Source organism: Haliotis rubra, unplaced genomic scaffold, assembly GCF_003918875.1.
Source record: "Haliotis rubra isolate DU_JTF1 unplaced genomic scaffold, ASM391887v1 Scf461, whole genome shotgun sequence".
NCBI lineage: Eukaryota > Metazoa > Mollusca > Gastropoda > Lepetellida > Haliotidae > Haliotis > Haliotis rubra.
The window spans coordinates 395,309-415,705 of NW_025767148.1; the positions used below are offsets into that span (position 1 = coordinate 395,309).

Sequence of the window (20,397 nt, forward strand, 5' to 3'; positions counted from 1 at the left end):
TTTTAGTTTTCATAATGTTAGCAGAATTCACTCTGTGAAAGGTGGTTAATGTGTGTTGAAAATCTTGACAAATGTTCCACACATGGAAACATGCGAAAAGATGAAGGACGACATTATTTTTCGTTACTGGAAACTTGGGCATAACAAAGGTGAAACGTGAATTCATTATATTGGATTTATGTGCTATTCTTGTATTGAATTAATGTGTCAGTTCTGTGGATCCGATACAACGAAATGTAAGTACACGTTTTACTTTAGTATTGTTTTGCAATTGATCTTTAAGATTCTTAAAAGAATTACATAAAATGTCCTCTACCACGAGATCTCCGTGATCAGCAGCACTTGCATGTTCACTTGCCTCTCATCGACACTAATATTCGCTAATATATTTTCAAAAATCGATATTACACGTAAAGACATATGAGTAATATGTTTTCGTCATTTATGTTAAAGGAACTTTAATTCATATGTCAATGTAGAAATATTTACTTCTCGGGGCCGGTTTGGGTCAAATATCAGGGGCCGGTTCGGGTTAAATATCAGGGGCCGGTTCGGCTTGGGGCCGGTTCGGGGGGGTAATTCGTCATTACGGGTAATACAGAAATGTGCGGTGAACAAAGTCAAATTACAGAAACGTTACCAGTACTGGCTAGCGAACAGTTATTGCCATATCTTTGCAGTATTTACAAAATTACTCCGCCGTTCATTAAATTAATGAAACAGAATTAATTATGATACTTAATTAGCTATTTACCAATGTGTCCAGCCCGTTCACTGCCGCTGATCATGTTCTACTATAACGCGGCGGAAGGGAATCAATCATAGAATCATAAATAGATGTTTTCTCACAACTAACTGTAACAGTTATCGCCATTCAAAATTTCTCATGCCATTCGTGAAATAATATATATTTATATCATACAGTAACCTCTTATAATTGATTGTGTTACTATTTGAGTGTTTCTTTTACAGTAGATCGACAGGGACTAAAACAATCAATGACTTGTGAACTTGAACTTGCTATTATATAGGTCGTGTGACATCCCGCCGACTAAGTAAAAAAAATTTGGGCTCATTCCTTTATCTGTAATTTTTCTCTTTTGTTACTAGCTGTGAATAATTTTCTTTTGCTGTCCTATATTGTTGTCAAATGCTGTGGGGAAAAAATACCGGAATTGTAATTGACCAGAACTCTGCATGTGTGATACTGATGTCTTGGCGATAACTGTTACGCAGCGATAACTGTTCGCTAGCCAGTACAGAATCAATATTCCGTAACCAACAAACGAAACCGTATGTAGCTGTTCCCCTTCAACTGATTGCAAGTGGTATTGTGCATCACAAATTGTTTGTTACTGTGTATGCTTGTTTCCTATATAATGCAATCAAATGCATCTAATACAACATCATGACAGTTCCTATCAAGAAAACGGCACAAGGTTGAAAGGACTCGTCCTAGGGTACGTTTCTGTATTCTGATTTTGTCTTAGTGTTCTGTTTCCAAGAACTATGTTTGTCAAATGAAGTGGTGACAAACAAGCTACCGGTGAAGTCACATCTCGCAAAATATCACTGCGATTCAAAGAGACTCTACAGAATTCATGTCCAGCAAAAACATATGTGATGGAATGGTATCTTAATCCTTGATGTTGATTTGTTCATAACAAATTTTGGATTATGTTAAACAGGTCATGTGATCTATTTCCCACATGGTATGAACATAAATATAAAGCTTTCGACACTACAGACATAAAACCAATCCATAATATCAGGAAAAGACCAAGAATGAAAACTGGAAGAAAAGTAATCGTACTTTCCCGCTTCACAACAGTCAGAAAATTCCAAGCAAGAATCAGTGTTTTATCCTAATCATGCAGACATTTCGCACACTTATCATGAGCCAAAAGCACAAGCAACAATAACATTATCCATAAAAGATCATCAAACCAAATAACTATTTCACAACTATCCTACGATCTTGCCATATGTTCCCGATCGGAGAAACTTCAGTAATGCACCATACGCTTATGCCGGTTGTTTCAGCCCAAGAAATTACTTCAATCTGATGGCATAGTCGAAACGAATTACCTGTTTTATGGAAACCGAAAACATAAGCTGATAGTTTTCTTGCAGACTGTACAGGATGAGGCTGTATTAATCCCTCAACTGCAAATAATATTGCAGCAAATTCGTGCTAAACTCTCAGAATTTACCACATGGGATATTCAACGTCACTCTTTTCTGTGCAATATGACGTAGTTCACGAACAAAATCATTCTAGCATCTAACCGAACCAGACCACTAATTGTAGTTCAAATAAATCTATTAAAATGAAGATTTACAAAAATAAATGCTTTCCATCATTTTATAATTCTCTTTGTTAATAAGTCGAATCATTGCTACGAAATATGTTCATACATTTTTGCTTGTTTCGTCTATACGTGTCAAACATCTGCTTTCCCCGGACTTTAAGAACTTCCGGGAACTCACCGGAAGCGTTTGACGTAGACATACACATGTGCTTTTGCTAAATAGAAATATGGGGAAGAAGGCCAAAGTTGGAAAAGCTAGGAAGGACAAGTTTTACAAACTAGCGAAAGAAACAGGTGCGTGTTTTAAATTTAGAAAAACGTTTGTGCTGTGTATGTACATCTGTCATTCATTGACTTGATCAATAGGCGAAAAAGTTACCTTATAAGTTCAAGCCTTAATTATTATTTAGTGTCCATGTTTCCCGAAGAGTGCAGACTCAAACGCACCTCAACAAAACACTACAGATTTCGCCTGACGAAACGGCACCTTTTATTTTTTATAAGGATGAAAAATAACAGTTTAGGTCCTCAGTACTTAAGGTAGTGATGTCCCCACAATAGGTTTTGTTGCTGATTGCAGACCATTGTGTTAGACATACAGATAAAATCAAACATATTTGTATCTTTTATTAAAGTGTCATGAAATGTTCATTCAAATAAAGAAGATCTTCCTAAAATAAGACCCGTGAAGATCCAGGGTAGCATAGGTCTTCAGCAACCCACGCTTGCCACAAAAGGCGACTATGCTTGTTGTAAGAGGTGACTAACAGGATCGGGTTGTCAGGCTCGCTGACTTGGTTGACACATGTCATCGGTTCCCAACTGCGCAGATCAATGCTCATGCTGTTGATCACTGGCTTGTCTGGTCCAGACTCGATTATTTACAGGCCGCCGCCATATAGCTGGAATATTGCTGAGTGCGGCGTAAAACTCAACTCACTCACTCACTCTTCCTAAAATAATTAATTACTCGGAGGAAAGTGCACTCTGTACATGCTCAATAGTACTAAACCTGATCTGTCACATGCTATCGTTATGATTATTGTAGACCCACAACATGATGTTTTACCCTCACATATATTTTCATAGAGAAACAATTGATCTTAGGTTATAATATCTAAGCATTTGATGGTTAGTGATCATTTGATTGTTTCAGGATATCGAGCTCGATCTGCCTTCAAATTGATACAACTTAACAGAAAGTTTGAATTTTTGGACAAAGCTCGTGTGGTCGTGGACCTATGTGCAGCCCCAGGGGGTTGGCTGCAGGTTGCCTCTCAGAACACACCCATCTCCAGTCTCATTGTCGGTAAGTCATCACCCACTGCAGTTTACACCTATCTCCAGTCTCATTGTAAGTCGGCACCCACAACAGAACACACCCATCTCCAGTCTCATTGTCAGTAAGTCGGCACCCACTACAGAACACACCCTTCTCCAGTCTCATTGTCAGTAAGTCGGCACCCACTACAGAACACTCCCATCTCCAGTCTCATTGTCAGTAAGTCGGCACCCACTACAGAACACACCCATCTCCAGTCTCATTGTCAGTAAGTCAGCACCCACAACAGAACACACCCATCTCCAGTCTCACTGTCGGTAAGTCGGGACCCACTACAGAACACTCCCATCTCCAGTCTCATTGTCAGTAAGTCGGCACCCACTACAGAACACACCCATCTCCAGTCTCATTGTTGGAAAGTTGTCCCATTGTCAGTATCTCGGCATGCACTAATTCTTCCCATCAACAATATTTCCAATTATCGGTTTATCCAGCCAGCTCAACATGACTGTCCCCATATCCACATCTCTGTTTGTTTGTTTGTCAGGTATTGACTTGGTCTCCATTCGTCCGATCCCCAAGTGTACAACCTTCCAGGCAGACATCACAACAGAGAAATGTCGCCAGGTACGTATTGCAGGACCAGCTGCGCCCTCTATTGGAACGTTAGATAACTGATAGTTACTCCTAGGCCAAATGTAGAGATAACATCATTATCAGGTAATATGATACACCAGGCCTTATCACCCATCCTGCATATCCTGATCATGTTGAACACCACTGCTTGTCACCCTCTATTAAACCATTCGGTTAATACTCATGAAGTTGGTCTATGAACATGTGGACACTGTTTCAACAGCGGGGTAATCCTTGTTTGTTTTCAGCAACCTGATACATTCTGTGTCTAGTTCCACATTGACAAGAATCTCTGGAGGGTGGGAGTTGTCATACCAATTACTGGATAACGCTTTTACTGCTGCTGAGAGATCCTAAAAGATAGGGACTTTTCTAACATTTGGCCTAGGACTATAGTCATGACTAGAAATTACTTATATATTAGTGGTAATCTAGGTAAGAAAAAGTTCAATTAGATAGATGTGCTAGATGAAAGCTAGATTCATGCCAAGGAGCAGCGGGGTAGCCTAGTTGTTAAAGCAGTCGTTCGTCATGCTGAAGTCCCAGGTTCAACTGTAATTGGGTCCTATGTGTGAAGCCCATTTCTGGTTTCCCGCAGTGATATTGCTGGAATATTGCTAAAAGTGGCAATAAACTAAACTCACTCACTAATGGCACACCCAGACATGTTATGGAGTTATCTCACATGACACACCTGAAACCAAAATATTTCCCCCTCTCCAGATACTGAAGCAGGAGCTGAAGACATGGAAGGCGGACGTGTTCCTCAATGATGGCGCTCCTAATGTGGGAAAGAACTGGGTCCATGATGCATTCCAACAAGGTAACACTTATAAAATATACATTGTCTTGAATAGAAGGGCAGTGGGGTAGCCTAGTGGTTAAAGCTTTCGCTCATCACGTCGAAGCCCCTGGTTCGATTCCCCACATGGGTACAATGTGTGAAGCCCATTTCTGGTGTCCCCCCGCCGTGATATTGCTGGAATATTGCTAAAGGTGGCGTAAAACACTACTCACTCACTCTCTCTCTCTCTTGAATAGAAGGCACTATTCGTTTTGATTCAGTTTGACAGCTTTTTAATTACGACACTTAAACACGCAGTACATCGAACATCAGAATCGCAGATCAGAGCACATTGTTCAGTGGAATGGCATGGAATCAATCAATCACTCACTCACTCACTCATGTCAAGTTGAATTGCATCACGACTGTATGTTGTTTCTTCTGTTCCAGCTGAACTAACCTTGTATGCTGTGAAGCTTGCAACTGACTTCTTGCGGAAGGGGGGATCGTTTGTGACAAAGGTTTTCCGTTCCAAGGACTACTACTCACTGCTGTGGGTACTCCAGCAGCTGTTCCAGAGTGTGAATGCAACCAAACCACAGGCATCCAGGAATGAGTCTGCGGAGATTTTTGTGGTGTGTCAAGGATTCTTGGCACCGGACAAGATAGACCCCAAGTTCTTGAACCCCAAGCACGTGTTTCAGGAAGTGGAGCAGGAAGGTCGTCAATTACTCGACTTAATTCATCCCGAGAAAAAGAAGAGGTAATGTAGCTCAGGTCACAGGTTCAAGGTCAAATTTGGTCGCATGGTCATGATCTTATATTGTTTTTTGTGTGTAGTGAGTGAGTGAGTTAGTGAACTCCTACCTTGCTGAACCAGGTGTTGGTCCACCCCTACCCCAGATAGCATTGATATGTTGGCCCATAGTTGGCCCATAATCACCGGTTTGGTTGGCCCATGGTTGTCAAACTGACGATGGGCCCACTTGGATATGCTCATCGGCTCCACAGTGGCCCATCATGTTGGATCATTGTTGGGCCAACGAATGAAAATTCACACAAAATCATGGCCCATAGTTGGCCCAACGTAGTGATTTTGTTGGCCTTATGTTGGCACCACCGTGTTACAACATTTAGCTCTTTCTTGACCTTTGTACTAAACCGTGGCCAATACTTGGCCCAACGATGTGATTTAGTCAGCCTTATGTTGGCACAACAGTATTTCAACATTTAGCTCTTTCTTGACCTCTGCAATCAGAAACATATATAAACAACACAACAAGTTAATCAAGTGAACTATTTAATTTTTCTTTCATTGTTATTTGAACATTATTGTATTTCTTAAAAATATTCTTGTCTTAGGTCTTTTGGCTGTCGCCGCTGACAGGTTTTTCGAACTGGTCCTGAAAAAAACCAACCCAATAATTTCATGAAACTGTCAGATATCATAATTTTAGACATGAGATCTATCGTAAAAGGACATAGTATTTGACCTTATGTTTTATTTGGAAACATACACCTTAATGACTGAAAACTTCTTGTTTATTGCACAGAGTGACGTTCGGATGTAGATTCTTACACTGTTATCAAGCTAAAACCAAATGATTAGAAGTATATATGCGTAGTATGTTTTGACAATCAGCAGATTGACATTAACAACAACATGTAATTGAATAACAACTGGTACATTATTGGGAGAGGCCAGATGGGGACTAAGAACAACAAATAGAATGGTGATGGAGCCAATAAACAAGGGGGATTCAGTTGTAACAACAAGCTGATAGGGTGCTTTGATAGAGTCTATAGTTCTTCATTGGTCTGTTGTTTTCATGTGAGTGCAAAATTTGGTTTTGTTGCGATTATTAGATTTTGTGTTAGTGAGCAATTCATTGGTCTCAAATGAAATCAAACAGACTATGAGTTGGTGGGTTACTGGTTGAGGCTCCTGAAGACATGTTGTAGGTGGTTCCGCTCATGTTCTAGGTCATGGCTGCTGGAGCAAATGTTCTTAGTGTGCTTGATCAGGGTTGAGATGACGCCAAACTTAGTTTTAGGGGGCTGGTTTGACAAATTTGAAATCTTATCCACCAAAGAATCAGGACTTCACAAAAAGAAAACGTTTGGAAGCCATCGAAATCAGCCCCCACAAACCTTTGATCAATAGAGACCAAGGATACTACATACCATTGGGATATGAAGAACTAATCAAACTATAGACTCTATCAAATCACCCTATCAGGTTGTTACAACCTAACACCCCACCCTCCCCTCCCCCTCCTTCCTTGTTAATTGGTTTCATCACTAGATCCATTTGTTGTTCTTAGTCCCCAGCTGGCTGCTCCCAATTATGTTTATTTGACAAAACATACTATGTACATGTATATATACTTCTCATCATTTGGTTGTAGTCACTTTTAGCTTGATAACAGTGTAAGAATCTACATCGGCGTAAGCTCTATACAATAAACAAGAAGTTGTCATCCATAGAGTTGTATGTTTCATTTTTGACTCACCAACTTCTAGAATGCTGTTCAAACAATGTTTTATTTGGATATGACGTGTACCTACTATAACTTTGACACATACCGGTATATATATGATGATGTTTAGCAATTATTGGTTGTAAAGATGAATAATAGAGAGAGTTGTATATGGAAACAGGAGTGTAACTGACAAACACATGATGTTCATAAAGTAAACACAATAAATTTAAATAATTTAAAATGAAATGAGATTTATCAATGTGGTTAAAACAGGCTACCTAAAGAAAAGAGTCAATTAAATCTTTTACCTACTCAATCAACTGCCTTTCAATACAGTATGTGTCAGTTTCTTTAGCCTAAATGATGATTTAAACCAATTATTTCACAATATATTCACAATTCAGTATCACAGAAATAACAATGCATATTTACCAGTTGGAGGCCTCCAGAAATGTAGTGTCGTCTGCTCTTTGAATATCAGGTAAAGCTATCAATGATGACAAGTTTGGTATTCAATTTGGAGAAAACAACGCTGTAAAATTCACTGCATCATAGTTGAAAGACAGGGAAATAGATTCTTTCTTTTTGCCTGTGTAATTATTTCAACTTTCATCAAAATCTTAATAAGAAGACATGGCTAAAAATGGCCGTGTGCTCACTCTTTTATTCACAATGTTGGGCCAACGGTGGCCCAACTTTGTGAAATAGATGTAAGATCAGGGAAAATAGGCAAAGTTTTTCAAATGTTGACCCACTGTTGGACCAACGTGTCAAAAGCCACCGTTACTTTTAAGTCATTAAGATAACGTTGGGCCAATGTTGTCAAACTGTTGGCCAACCAACCAACCATATACCAACATTGGCCCAACACACCTTTGCTATCTGGGACCTTGCTCAACCAGGTATTGCTCGACCCCTACCTTACTGAGTGAGTGAGTTTAGTTTTACGCTGCACTCAGCAATATTCCAGCTATATGTCGGCGATCTGTAAATGATCGAGTCTGGACCAAACAATCCAGTGATCAACAGCATGAGCATCGAACCGATGACATGTGTCAACCAAACCAGCAAGCCTGACCACCCGATCTCGTTAGTCGCCTCTTACGACAAGCATGGGTTGCTGAAGATTCATTCTAACCCGGATCTTTTGTGTTTAGAAAGTGACAAGTCTTGCAAAAGTATTAATAACAAGCCATAAATGTGCTCAAGGCTCACTAAAACTCCTGACTATGACTCCAAGCTAAGGCTACCTGTGAAGATCCAGGTTTAAATTGGTCTTTAGTAACCCATACTTGTCGTAAGAGGTGAGTAACGAGATCTGGTAATAAGGCTCGCTGACTTGGTTGACACATGTCATTCTATCCCAATGTGCTAGATTGATGCTTATGTTGTCAATCACTGGATTGTGTGGTACAGACTTGATTATTTACAGACCACCGTCATATAGCGGGAATGTTGCTGAGTGCCACACTAAACAACAAACAAACAATATATCAGTGTGCGCTCAGTTTTCTTTCCCAGTTCATTGAGGAGTTTACAAGCCAGGCTGCCTGTGACAATGTTATTGTTCATGTTACCATCTAATCCTACCAGGTACCCACTCTCTGCTGGGTGCACAGAGCTATGTTTCAAACAAAGTGCTACATATACAATTGTTGTTTAGCAACTTGTGCTGATCAGAACCCGTGAAGATCTGGTTTAGAATTGATCTTCAGCAACCCATGCTTGTCGTGAAAGGAGACTAGCGGGATCGGGCGGTCAGCCTTGCTGACTTGATTGACATTTCATCATATCTCAATTGTGTAGATTGCTACTGAGTGAGTGAGTGAGTTGAGTTTTACGCCGCACTCAGCAATATTCCAGCTATATGGTGGCGGTCTGTAAATAATCGAGTCTGGACCAGACAATCCAGTGATCAACAGCATGAGCATCGATCTGCGCAATTGGGAACCGATGACATGTGTCAACCAAGTCAGCGAGCCTGACCACCCGATCCCGTTAGTTGCCTTTGTGACAAGCACAGTCGCCTTTTATAGCAAGCATGGGTTGCTGAAGGGCTATTCTACCCCGGACCTTCACGGGTCAGATTGCTACTCAAGCTGGATTATCTGGTCCAGATACAATTATTTTCGGACCACCGCCATGTAAAATACACACCGCCATATAGCTGGAATATTGCTGAGTGCGGCATTAAACAACAAACCAGCCAACCATGCTAATCAGAGGAGTCAGTTATGCTTGTCAGAAGAGGAAAATAGTAGGATCAGGTAGTTGGACTTGATTTGGTTGGTGGACGTCGTATATCACGTATCATCATGTAAGCTTCGTGTTCTGTACAGACATCGGGAGGGGTATGCAGATGGAGACTATTCTCTGTTCCACACACTGTCAGCATCAAAGTTCTTGGCTGCTGATAACTTCCTCGAACTCTTGGCAGGAGCCAATCAGGTTAGTGCTGTGTAACCATGGTAACCACAAATCCTGTAATTGCTGGAATATTGCTAAAAGTGGCATAAAACCATCAGACAGGTTTGAATTGGTCTTCAGCAAGCCACAAATGTAAGCTGCAGCTGTCAGACTTTCATCTTTAAAGACTAGAAAGGTACTATATGTCCAGTGTTGTGATTTCACAGGGAAATTCAAGAGTACAATGTATAATTCACAGCATGTGTCTATACACTTTCAGGCTAAACAGGCTAGTAGAAGTATAATTTTGTTAGACCAAGGTAGTTTCTACTAGCCTCGGACCGTCAGGCAAGCATATATTTCCATACAAGTTAATTATTGTAACACCAACCTTTCAGCCTTGCCATGAAGAGTGTTAGTCTAACAGGCAGTGTAATAACTTTGTACAGGTGACAATTGAAGAGGAGCGGATCGCGAACCACCGTCTGACCACGGCGGAGGTGAAGGAATGTCTAAAGGACATCAAAGTGCTGGGCAAGAAGGACATCAAGTAAGACAAGCTTGTGGCAGCTGAATTGTCATATTGTAGTGTTCTTTACTGTCTGGGCAAGGACATCAAGTAAGACAAGCTTGTGGCAGCTGAATTGTCGAGGCAGCTGTGTAGTGTTCTTTACTGTCTGGGCAAGGACATCAAGTAAGACAAGCTTGTGGCAGCTGAATCGTCTTATTGTAGTGTTCTTTACTGTCTGGGCAAGGACATCAAGTAAGACAAGTTTGTGGCAGCTGTGTCAGTTTGTTAGTTTTTCGTTTCTGTCTGATCAAGGACATCAAGTGTGGTGAATATTGTATGTTTATATGACAAGACCAAGAGGTGATTATTGGTGCAGGTACTTACTCATGTCAGTGTTGCAGGGGCTTGCTGACATGGCGGAAGAAGCTGCGAGATGAGCTAGGGGTTGGGGCTGTCACCGTCACGGAGGATGCAGCGGAGGCAGACAGGTAGGTGATCATGACTTTTCATGTTATCTGTGTTCTGATAGGTCTTAAGCTGGGGATATGCAACTGAAGCCAGCATGAGTGAATGAGTGAGTTTAGTTTTACACCGTGTTTAGCAATATTCCAGCAATATCACAGCAGGGGACACCAGAAATGGGCTTCACACATTGTACCTATGTGGGGATTCGAACCCGGGTCTTCGGTGTGACGAGCCAACTCTTTAACCACTAAGCTACCCCACTGCCCCTGAAGCCAGCAGGTAAAGAGCCCGTGGCGCTGTTGTTTGCTGTGGTCAATGTGTTTTACAGAACTCATGTTCTGTTGTGTTGTGTTGGGTGTGTAATAACGCTATTCATGTTGTGTTGGGTGTGTAATAACACTAGGCCTGTTGTGTTGGGTGTGTAATAACACTATTCATGTTGTGTTGTGTGTGTAATAACACTAGGCCTGTTGTGTTGGGTGTGTAATAACGCTATTCATGTTGTGTTGGGTGTGTAATAACACTATTCATGTTGTGTTGGGTGTGTAATGACATTAGGCCTGTTGTGTTGTGTGTATAATAACACTAGGCCTGTTGTGTTGTATGTGTAATAACACTATTCATGTTGTGTTGGGTGTGTAATAACACTATTCGTGTTGTGTTGGGTGTGTAATGACATTAGGCCTGTTGTGTTGGGTGTGTAATGACATTAGGCCTGTTGTGTTGGGTGAGTAATAACATTTGGCCTGTTGTGTTGTATGTGTAATAACACTATTCATGTTGTGTTGGGTGTGTAATAACACTATTCATGTTGTGTTGGGTGTGTAATAACATTTGGCCTGTTGTGTTGTATGTGTAATAACACTATTCATGTTGTGTTGTATGTGTAATAACACTATTCATGTTGTGTTGGCTGTGTAATGACATTAGGCCTGTTGTGTTGTATGTGTAATAACATTTGGCCTGTTGTGTTGTATGTGTAATAACACTATTCATGTTGTGTTGGGTGTGTAATAACACTATTCATGTTGTGTTGGGTGTGTAATAACACTATTCATGTTGTGTTGGGTGTGTAATAACACTATTCATGTTGTGTTGGGTGTGTAATAACATTTGGCCTGTTGTGTTGTATGTGTAATAACACTATTCATGTTGTGTTGTATGTGTAATAACACTATTCATGTTGTGTTGGCTGTGTAATGACATTAGGCCTGTTGTGTTGGGTGTGTAATAACATTTGGCCTGTTGTGTTGTATGTGTAATAACACTATTCATGTTGTGTTGGGTGTGTAATAACACTATTCATGTTGTGTTGGGTGTGTAATAACATTTGGCCTGTTGTGTTGTATGTGTAATAACACTATTCATGTTGTGTTGTATGTGTAATAACACTATTCATGTTGTGTTGGCTGTGTAATGACATTAGGCCTGTTGTGTTGGGTGTGTAATGACATTAGGCCTGTTGTGTTGGGTGTGTAATAACATTTGGCCTGTTGTGTTGGGTGTGTAATAACATTAGGCCTGTTGTGTTGGTTGTGTAATGACAATAGGCCTGTTGTGTTGGGTGTGTAATAACACTAGGCCTGTTGTGTAGGGTGTGTAATGACATTAGGCCTGTTGTGTTGGGTGTGTAATAACATTAGGCCTGTTGTGTTGGTTGTGTAATGACATTTGGCCTGTTGTGTTGGGTGTGTAATTACACTAGGCCTGTTGTGTTGGGTGTGTAATGACATTTGGCCTGTTGTGTTGGGTGTGTAATAACACTAGGCCTGTTGTGTTGATTGTGTAATGACATTTGGCCTGTTGTTTTGGGTGTGTAATAAAACTAGGCCTGTTGTGTTGGATGTGTAATGACATTAGGCCTGTTGTGTTGGGTGTGTAATAACACTATTCCTGTTGAGTAATAGAACTAGGCCTGTTGTGTTGGGTGTGTAATAAAACTATAGGCTTGTTGTGTTGTGTGTGTAATAACATTAGGCCTGCTGTGTTGGTTGTGTAATAACACTAGGCCTATTGTGTTGGGTGTGTAATAACACTAGGCCTGTTGTGTTGGTTGTGTAATAACACTAGGCCTGTTGTGTTGGGTGTGTAATAACACTAGGCCTGCTGTGTTGGTTGTGTAATAACACTAGGCCTATTGTGTTGGGTGTGTAATAACACTAGGCCTGTTGTGTTGGTTGTGTAATAAAACTAGGCCTGTTGTGTTGGGTGTGTAATAACATTAGGCCTGTTGTGTTGGGTGTGTAGTAACACTAGGCCTGTTGTGTTGGGTGTGAAATAAAACTAGGCCTGTTGTGTTGGGTGTGTAATAACATTTGGCCTGTTGTGTCGTATGTGTAATAACATTAGGCCTGTTGTGTTGGGTGTGTAATAACACTAGGCCTGTTGTGTTGGGTGTGTAATGACATTTGGCCTGTTGTGTTGGGTGTGTAATAACACTAGGCCTGTTGAGTAATAGAACTAGGCTGTTGTGTTGGGTGTGAAATAAAACTAGGCCTGTTGTGTGTGTAATAAAACTAGGCCTGTTGTGTTGATTGTTAATTAATTTAGACATGTTTTTAGTTGTGTATTAAAGCTATGCCTCTTATGTTCATCGTGTAATTATCTGGGCCAGCTGTGAAGTTATATAATGGCAGCTAGTTTTTTCGTTGACAGGCCTGATGGCAGCAAGGGGATGATGAAGCCAGTGAAGAAGAGGACTTGGAGGTAGAGAAGATGTTGGTGAAGATGGAGGATGATGAGAGGAAGGCTCTCAAGAGGTAAGCACACTCACAGCGATTTCACTTCGATGTGTCTTTGAGTAAGATGAATTCGCTTTGAATGTGTGTAGGGTCTTCTCACTCTGCACGTCTTTGTGGGGGATGATTTCACTCTGTATGTATCTTTGTGTAAGATATATTCGCTTTGTATGTGTGTAGGGTCTTCTCACTCTGCACGTCTTTGTGGGGGATGATTTCACTCTGTATGTATCTTTGTGTAAGATATATTGCTTTGTATGTGTGTAGGGTCTTCTCACACTACACGTCATTGTGGGGGATGATTTCACTCAGTAAATTTGTCTTTCTGTAGGAAATTAAAGAAAATTCGTAAAGAAAAGACCAAGCTGCGACACAAGATGGACATGAAAATGGTGCTGCCCAACGACAAACCAGACATTACTGATGATGTGGACATATTTGATTTGAAAAAGATAAAGAGCAAGAAGGTGAGTGACTTTGCTCACATTGGAACCCATGAAGATCCAGGTAATAATTGATCTTAAGCAACCCATGCTTGTGCTGAGGGGTGACTAATGGTTAAGTCAGACTCACAGACTTGGTTGACCCATATGTCATCGTATCCCAAGTTCATAGATGCTCATGATGTCAGTCACTAGATGGTCTGTTCCAGACTCGGTTAAGTACAGACTAGCTGATTAGTGTTTTTCAGAAGAGGTCCTCCTGGGGGTACTTATAAGCATTTTTATGTCCGTTAATAATTCCTACGACAGTCACTCTCTTTCCATGCTGTCGTTGACATGGTGTAGACGTGCATGCTGTCCAGAAAACATTTTCATGTTGAATTGCTAGTAAACTGTGACTAAGATGAGTGAGAAAGAAACACATACTGTATGTATGGTTCTTTTCTAATCGGGGGCGGTGGGGTAGCCCAGTGGTTAAAGCGTTGGCTCGTCACACCGAAGCCCCGGGTTCGAATGCCCACATGGGTACAAATTGTGAAGCCTATTTCTGGTGTCCCCCGCCGTGATGTTGCTGGAATATTCCTAAAAGCGGCGTAAAACTAAATTCATTCAGTCAGTCAGTCTTTTCTAATCGCATGGGCGATATATTGAACATGTTTCGAAAAATAATCGTTCATAAATGTCATAACTTTTAGGTCGCCTTGCCACTTCAAACCGTGTGTTTGCAAGATGGTGGGCGGGCGGCCTACTTTCCCTTTTTCTATGTGCATTTGCACTTGAAAGACTTCTACGCTTCAGATTAGGGTTTGTTGTTGCGTGTATTATAATTACATCTCAATAGAATTATTATCCTGCGAAGCAGGGGAGCCTCCGTCCATCCGTACGTACTTACGAACGAATTGGAATATCTTAAGAACCGTTGACTAGGTTGTTTTCATATTTGGTGCATTACAGTGCAGGTTCATTACTGTATGCGAAAGGTCCCAGTTAGGTTTGGTGACCTTGACTTTCATTTCAAGGTCACCAGGGACATTAACGTTTTACCCTTGTCAGCGAAATATCTCAAGAACCGTTAACTGGATCTTCTTCATATATGACACCAAGCTTGATCTAGGGAAGGCGCAGGGCCCAGTCGATTGTTGGTGCGCACTCTGATGTCAGATGTGGTGTCTGGGCTCCGAGAGGAGCTTGGTACCTGGTCTACGGATAGAGATGGCACCAGGGTATCTGTGGAGGAGGTCCTGACCCGAACTCTGGCTCCTGGAAGGGTCCAACCTCCAGGGAATGATCATACACGAGCTTCAGCTCCAGGTAAGCTCTGAACCTAGGGACTTGCACCATCCCAGGCTTTGGTGCCGTATGTCACAGATCCCCAGTGCCAGCAGTTCATGTTTTGGCCTGATGTCTATCAACGCCTTGGCCAAGAAGAGGCTGTCGAATATGACAGAGCTACCTGAGTACTAGGTCTACCCGAGTACTAGGGGAATCTTGATGTATCAGGCTACTTCCATGTGTCTCACGACCGGAGTTCTGACGCGAACTGCAGACACATCGACCAGAAAATCTCAGCCGGTGCATTGTGGGAGGAGGGTCCGACCCAAGCTCCGGCTCCGGGAAGAGTCCGAGCTTCAATCACTTTGTGTTGCATACATGTATGTAACATATGTAAGTTGTATAATGATGTAAACTTGTACCTCTAGTGCTGCAGAATGTGGCCGGATCGTACCCAAAGGTCAGTTCAATCTGAACCGGGTGACTAGCACCCACTAGGGCTTCGGCCCCAGTGCAGCGCAGATCCCCGACGCTGGTAGCTCAGGTTTCGGCCTGATGTCGACACTTTGGGCAAGAGGCTTTCAAGTAGGCCAGGGGTATCAGGCTACTCCCACGTACGGCTGTGTATTGACAAATACATTGTATTGCAATATATTGCGATTCTGGTACCCGTGCGATACATATAAAGTGTTTAAGTAATTGACAGTAATTGTACGTCAATCGTATTTTCTACATTCTAAGTCCCTAAACATACCGTATATTACCATAGATAAGCAGATCTCATAGATAAGCCGACTCCTTAACTTGACCCTTAAAATCAGTATCAAAATGGTATGTCTCGTAAAGAGGCCCACCCACCCGTAGTGGGGTCCTAATCACAGTCCTAATCATGCGATGTCGGTCAATCCCGAGGTAACAGTCTTTCATAAGGACAGAGTCAGTATTAAATACCATCCTAAGATAGACAGCGCCTTACATGTGACGGCTCCTTATGTATTGGATGTCCGTAGGACACTCAAGGCCTGTATCAAACGAACACAAGATATCCCCCGTTAGGATAATCAGTTGTTCTTCGATTATGGCGTTGGGAAGTAGGGCTCTCACGAGTCCAACATTTGGGACTCGAGTACTCGAGGGGTCAGACCCAACTCGAACCCAAGTACCCAACAATTTTGATGCGTATCTAAAACCAACATTCAAGCATACATGTGGCTGTTCCAACTTCCAATCTACGAATAATGCAACATGCATATGTGAATCTAAACGTTCTTGAATAAAGCAATTGATATTTAATGTCTGTGGAAGTATCTATTACCTTTTTGGAAAGACTTCCGCCCGTCTGCCTCCTTAATGTTCATTATGCCTGTAAATGCTGTAATATGATTGGATGTGTCTGGGAAAAGAAACCAATGAATGGACTCTTTTCTTTTGGTTTTAAGTTTGACTGCGCTTTCATGATTATCTAATATTAATTGCAGTTATGGCATTATTAGCAACTTTTAAACATTCACTTAGACGATAAGTCACATAATCCATTAAACTTAATCATGGTTACCTCGTAAGGATGGGAATAACTCGATGTGAATTGTTGCAGCAAGAGTTGTATGGTCCCGAGGGAGTTGAGATAATAAGATGTGCCATTGAGATTGACATCCAATTATCAAGGGAAAAAATACCAGCTCCTTGAGCATGCACTAGTGTGGGATATGTACGCTATATAAATATCCAATAATAATAATAGTTAAATTGCGACAAAACACATACGCAAGCTGGAAGATATTTAGACAAAGCATTCATTGATTGGTGCTGCATTTGATATCTTGTAAAGATGGATCGACTATGGAACTTAAAGAATAAAATATGTAAAAACAGGATTGATATATATTTGAGATGTCTTATAGTGAAAACGTTTTGGTTTCAAACTAAAGACTAAACTTTAGTGACCGTTCATAATTAATGGCTGGTGGGGGTGATGATGATTTTTATGGAGAAGCATGTACAATGTGGATGACCCCCTAAATTTTATGTACAAAATAAGTGACCCCCCTGCATGTCATGTACAAAATCAATGACCCCCCAAAATAATTACTAAGCATAATTTTAAACATATCTTTATGTACAAAATTACTGACCCCTAGTCTCTCTCTCTCTCTCTCTCTCTTCACTACCCCCAAATTACTCACTCTCTCTCCCTCTCTCTCTCTCACTCACTCTCTCTCTCTCTCTCTCTCTCTCTCTCTCTCTCTCACTCTCACTCTCTCTCTCTCTCTCTCTCTCTCTCTCTCTCATCACACACACTCTCTCACAGACACACATCTTCACACAGGCACAGGCAGCAGTCTTCATGTAAAGCAGTCTGTAAATATGAGTCTGGACCAGACAATCCAGTGATCAACAGCATAAGCATCAATAAACGCCTGACCGACCCATCCTGTTAGTAATCTCTTACAACAAGCATGTGTTGCTGACCAATTCTAACCCGGATCTTCACGGGTTATTTAAACTGGGGAAGGTTGACTAACTTTGATCAAAACTAAAGTTGGTTGTTGTAGGAAGTGGGTACCAGGTAATAGTTTATACAAAAGTATTACGAGTGTATTACAACAAACCAAACCAACACAGACCACTGCCATATTGAAATATTGGAATATTGATGAGTGTGGCGTTAAACACCAACCAACCAACCAACCAACCAACCAACCAACCAACCCCAGTTTAAATGTTGTATGATGCTTGTGTGTTGCAGCACCTGAAGGCTGTGGATGAGGATGACCAGGAAATGCAAGAGGCGGAACTGGAGTGGGAAGACGACCCATTGCCTCCGCCCTCAAAGCGACCAACACTGTCATATGACCGATACACCAAGGACTACCTGGACAGGGAGGACGCTTCGGAGGAGGAGTACGACTCTGACCCTGACCTTGACCTTGAGGATGACGACAGGCCAGGACCTGATGACGAGATGTAGGTAGCTTCTGGAAGAGCAGATTAAACTGTGTTCCAAATAGTTTTTTGAAGGGGATTTAGAAGTGGTGAACATGGGTAGAGATTTTCAGGGCACATCAACTTCTTATTTGTTGTAGTGCCCATATTTGGGCAGGTCCTGGTGATAAATAATTCTGACGCGATTGGATGACATTGAAGGTCAGGGTCACTCAGTGTGAATTTGCCCATATTTGGGCAGGTCCTGGTGATAAATAATTCTGACGCGATTGGATGACATTGAAAGTCAGGGTCACTCAGTGTGAATTTAATCAAAAATGCTAATGTACATTTGATCTCGGTACTATGTTGCTATGACTCAAAAATATTTTGTAGGATGTGATAGATTTATTGAAGAGTACCCTGTTGTTGAATTGTCAGTGTAGGAAGAGTGTCGGGTGTGCTCGACTGGAAACTAAAGTTTGATATTTCATGTGCTCGGAAACATCTAATCATGCTGTAATTCTCCTAAATTGTCTTGGGGGATCTGTGAAGATGCAGGTTAGAATCCATCTTCAGTAATCCATGCTTGTCGTAAGTGGCAACCAACGGGACCGGGTGGTCAGGCTTGCTGATTTGGTTGGCATGTCATCGTATCCCAGTTGTGTAGATCGACGCTCATGTTGTTGATCACTTGATTGTCTGATCCAGACTCAATTATTTACAGACCGCAGCAATATAGCTGGAATGTTTCTGAGTGTGGCGTTAAACTACAAACCAATCAAAATCCTAACTGGACACTTGTGTATTTGTTTGCAGTGAAGAAGAAAACCCTCTCCTTGTAGACTTGCAGAAGCCAGGGGTGAAGACCAGCACTAGGACCAACAGCTGGTTCAGCAAGGTACGTAGTGGTCAACCAACAGCTGGTTCAGCAAGGTAGGGAAATAGGGTGGATCAACACCTGGTTCAGTGAAATAGGGTGGATCAACACCTGGTTCATTAAGGTAGGGGCCGACCAACACCTGGTTCAGTAAAAGGTAGGGTGGACCAACACCTGGTTCATTAAGGTAAGGTAGGGGCCGACCAACACCTGGTTCATTAAGGTAGGGGTGCGACCAACACCTGGTTCAAGGTTAAGGTAGAGGTCAACCAACACCTGGTTCATTAAGGTAGGAGTTGAGGAGCAACACCTGGTTCACCAACACCTGGTTCAGCAACACCTGGTAGGGTAGGAGTCAAGCAACACCTGGTTCATTAAGGTAGGGGCCGACCAACACCTGGTTCATTAAGGTAGGGGTCCGACCAACACCTGGTTCATTAAGGTAGAGGTTAGACCAACACCTGGTTCAGCAAAGCAAGGTTCATTAAGGTAGAGATTCGAGCAACACCTGGTTCATTAAGGTAGAGTTCGACCAACACCTGGTTCAGCAAGGTAGGGGTCCAGCAACACCTGTTTCAGCAAGGTAGAAGTTAGAGCAACACCTGGTTCATTAAGGTAGGGTTCGACCAACACCTGGTTCAGCAAGGTAGGGGTCCAGCAACACCTGGTTCAGCAAGGTAGGAGTCGAGCAACACCTGGTTCATTAAGGTAGGGTTCGACCAACACCTGGTTCAGCAAGGTAGGGTTCGACCAACACCTGGTTCAGCAAGGTGGGGTCAAGCAATACCTAGTTCAGCAAGGTAGGGGTCAACCAACAGCTACCTTTGGTAGAATCAGGTAAACAGAAGGAAAAGTTGACTCGGATAGATCAGAGATCGGAGAATCCAGCCTTAATTCGTAGGATAGCCAGGTTGGAGAAAAGTAAAATTGAGGAATATATCAGCTCTGGGTTATGTTCTGACCAAAGTTAACTTTTGTGGTTGCATCATGAGTTTTGAATGGAACATGATTCTGACTCTCTGCAATATTTCAGAGTGCCTTTGCTGATATAGAGGATGAGGCGGACGAAGATGCAGAGATTGAGAAGATAGCTGACAGGTACAGAAGCCAGGGAGGAGAGATCACGGGTATGTGGCTGGAGACATGGATAACTGTGCAACTGCCATTAAAACTGCCAGACATTATAGCTAAAATACATGGAATTATCATGAAACGGCCCTCCCATTATCAGAAATTTGCGGGCTGCTGCAAAGGATATTGGAC

General features: G+C 41.8%; 2 protein-coding genes across 2 annotated transcripts in view; one reads left to right on the forward strand and one right to left on the reverse strand.

Annotated features, from left to right (window-relative positions):
- LOC124290312 (eukaryotic translation initiation factor 3 subunit C-like) overlaps window positions 1-2,237 on the reverse strand; it is a 46,026-nt gene extending 43,789 nt beyond the window's left edge. Inside the window, 1 exon segment of the mRNA XM_046727026.1 lies at window positions 2,089-2,237. The gene's annotated coding sequence lies outside the window, so the exon portion shown is untranslated.
- A 249-nt stretch (window positions 2,238-2,486) lies between these two features.
- Window positions 2,487-20,397, forward strand: part of LOC124290319 (pre-rRNA 2'-O-ribose RNA methyltransferase FTSJ3-like) — a 28,057-nt gene continuing 10,146 nt past the window's right edge. The window contains exons 1-13 of the mRNA XM_046727028.1: window positions 2,487-2,606; window positions 3,469-3,621; window positions 4,142-4,221; window positions 4,954-5,053; window positions 5,465-5,777; window positions 9,837-9,945; window positions 10,353-10,453; window positions 10,816-10,902; window positions 13,540-13,638; window positions 13,949-14,084; window positions 18,079-18,296; window positions 19,074-19,155; window positions 20,168-20,261. Of these exons, the coding sequence (XP_046582984.1) occupies window positions 2,540-2,606; window positions 3,469-3,621; window positions 4,142-4,221; window positions 4,954-5,053; window positions 5,465-5,777; window positions 9,837-9,945; window positions 10,353-10,453; window positions 10,816-10,902; window positions 13,540-13,638; window positions 13,949-14,084; window positions 18,079-18,296; window positions 19,074-19,155; window positions 20,168-20,261 (1,639 nt within the window). The 5' untranslated portion in view covers window positions 2,487-2,539. The remainder of the gene's footprint in view (window positions 2,607-3,468; window positions 3,622-4,141; window positions 4,222-4,953; window positions 5,054-5,464; window positions 5,778-9,836; window positions 9,946-10,352; window positions 10,454-10,815; window positions 10,903-13,539; window positions 13,639-13,948; window positions 14,085-18,078; window positions 18,297-19,073; window positions 19,156-20,167; window positions 20,262-20,397) is intronic.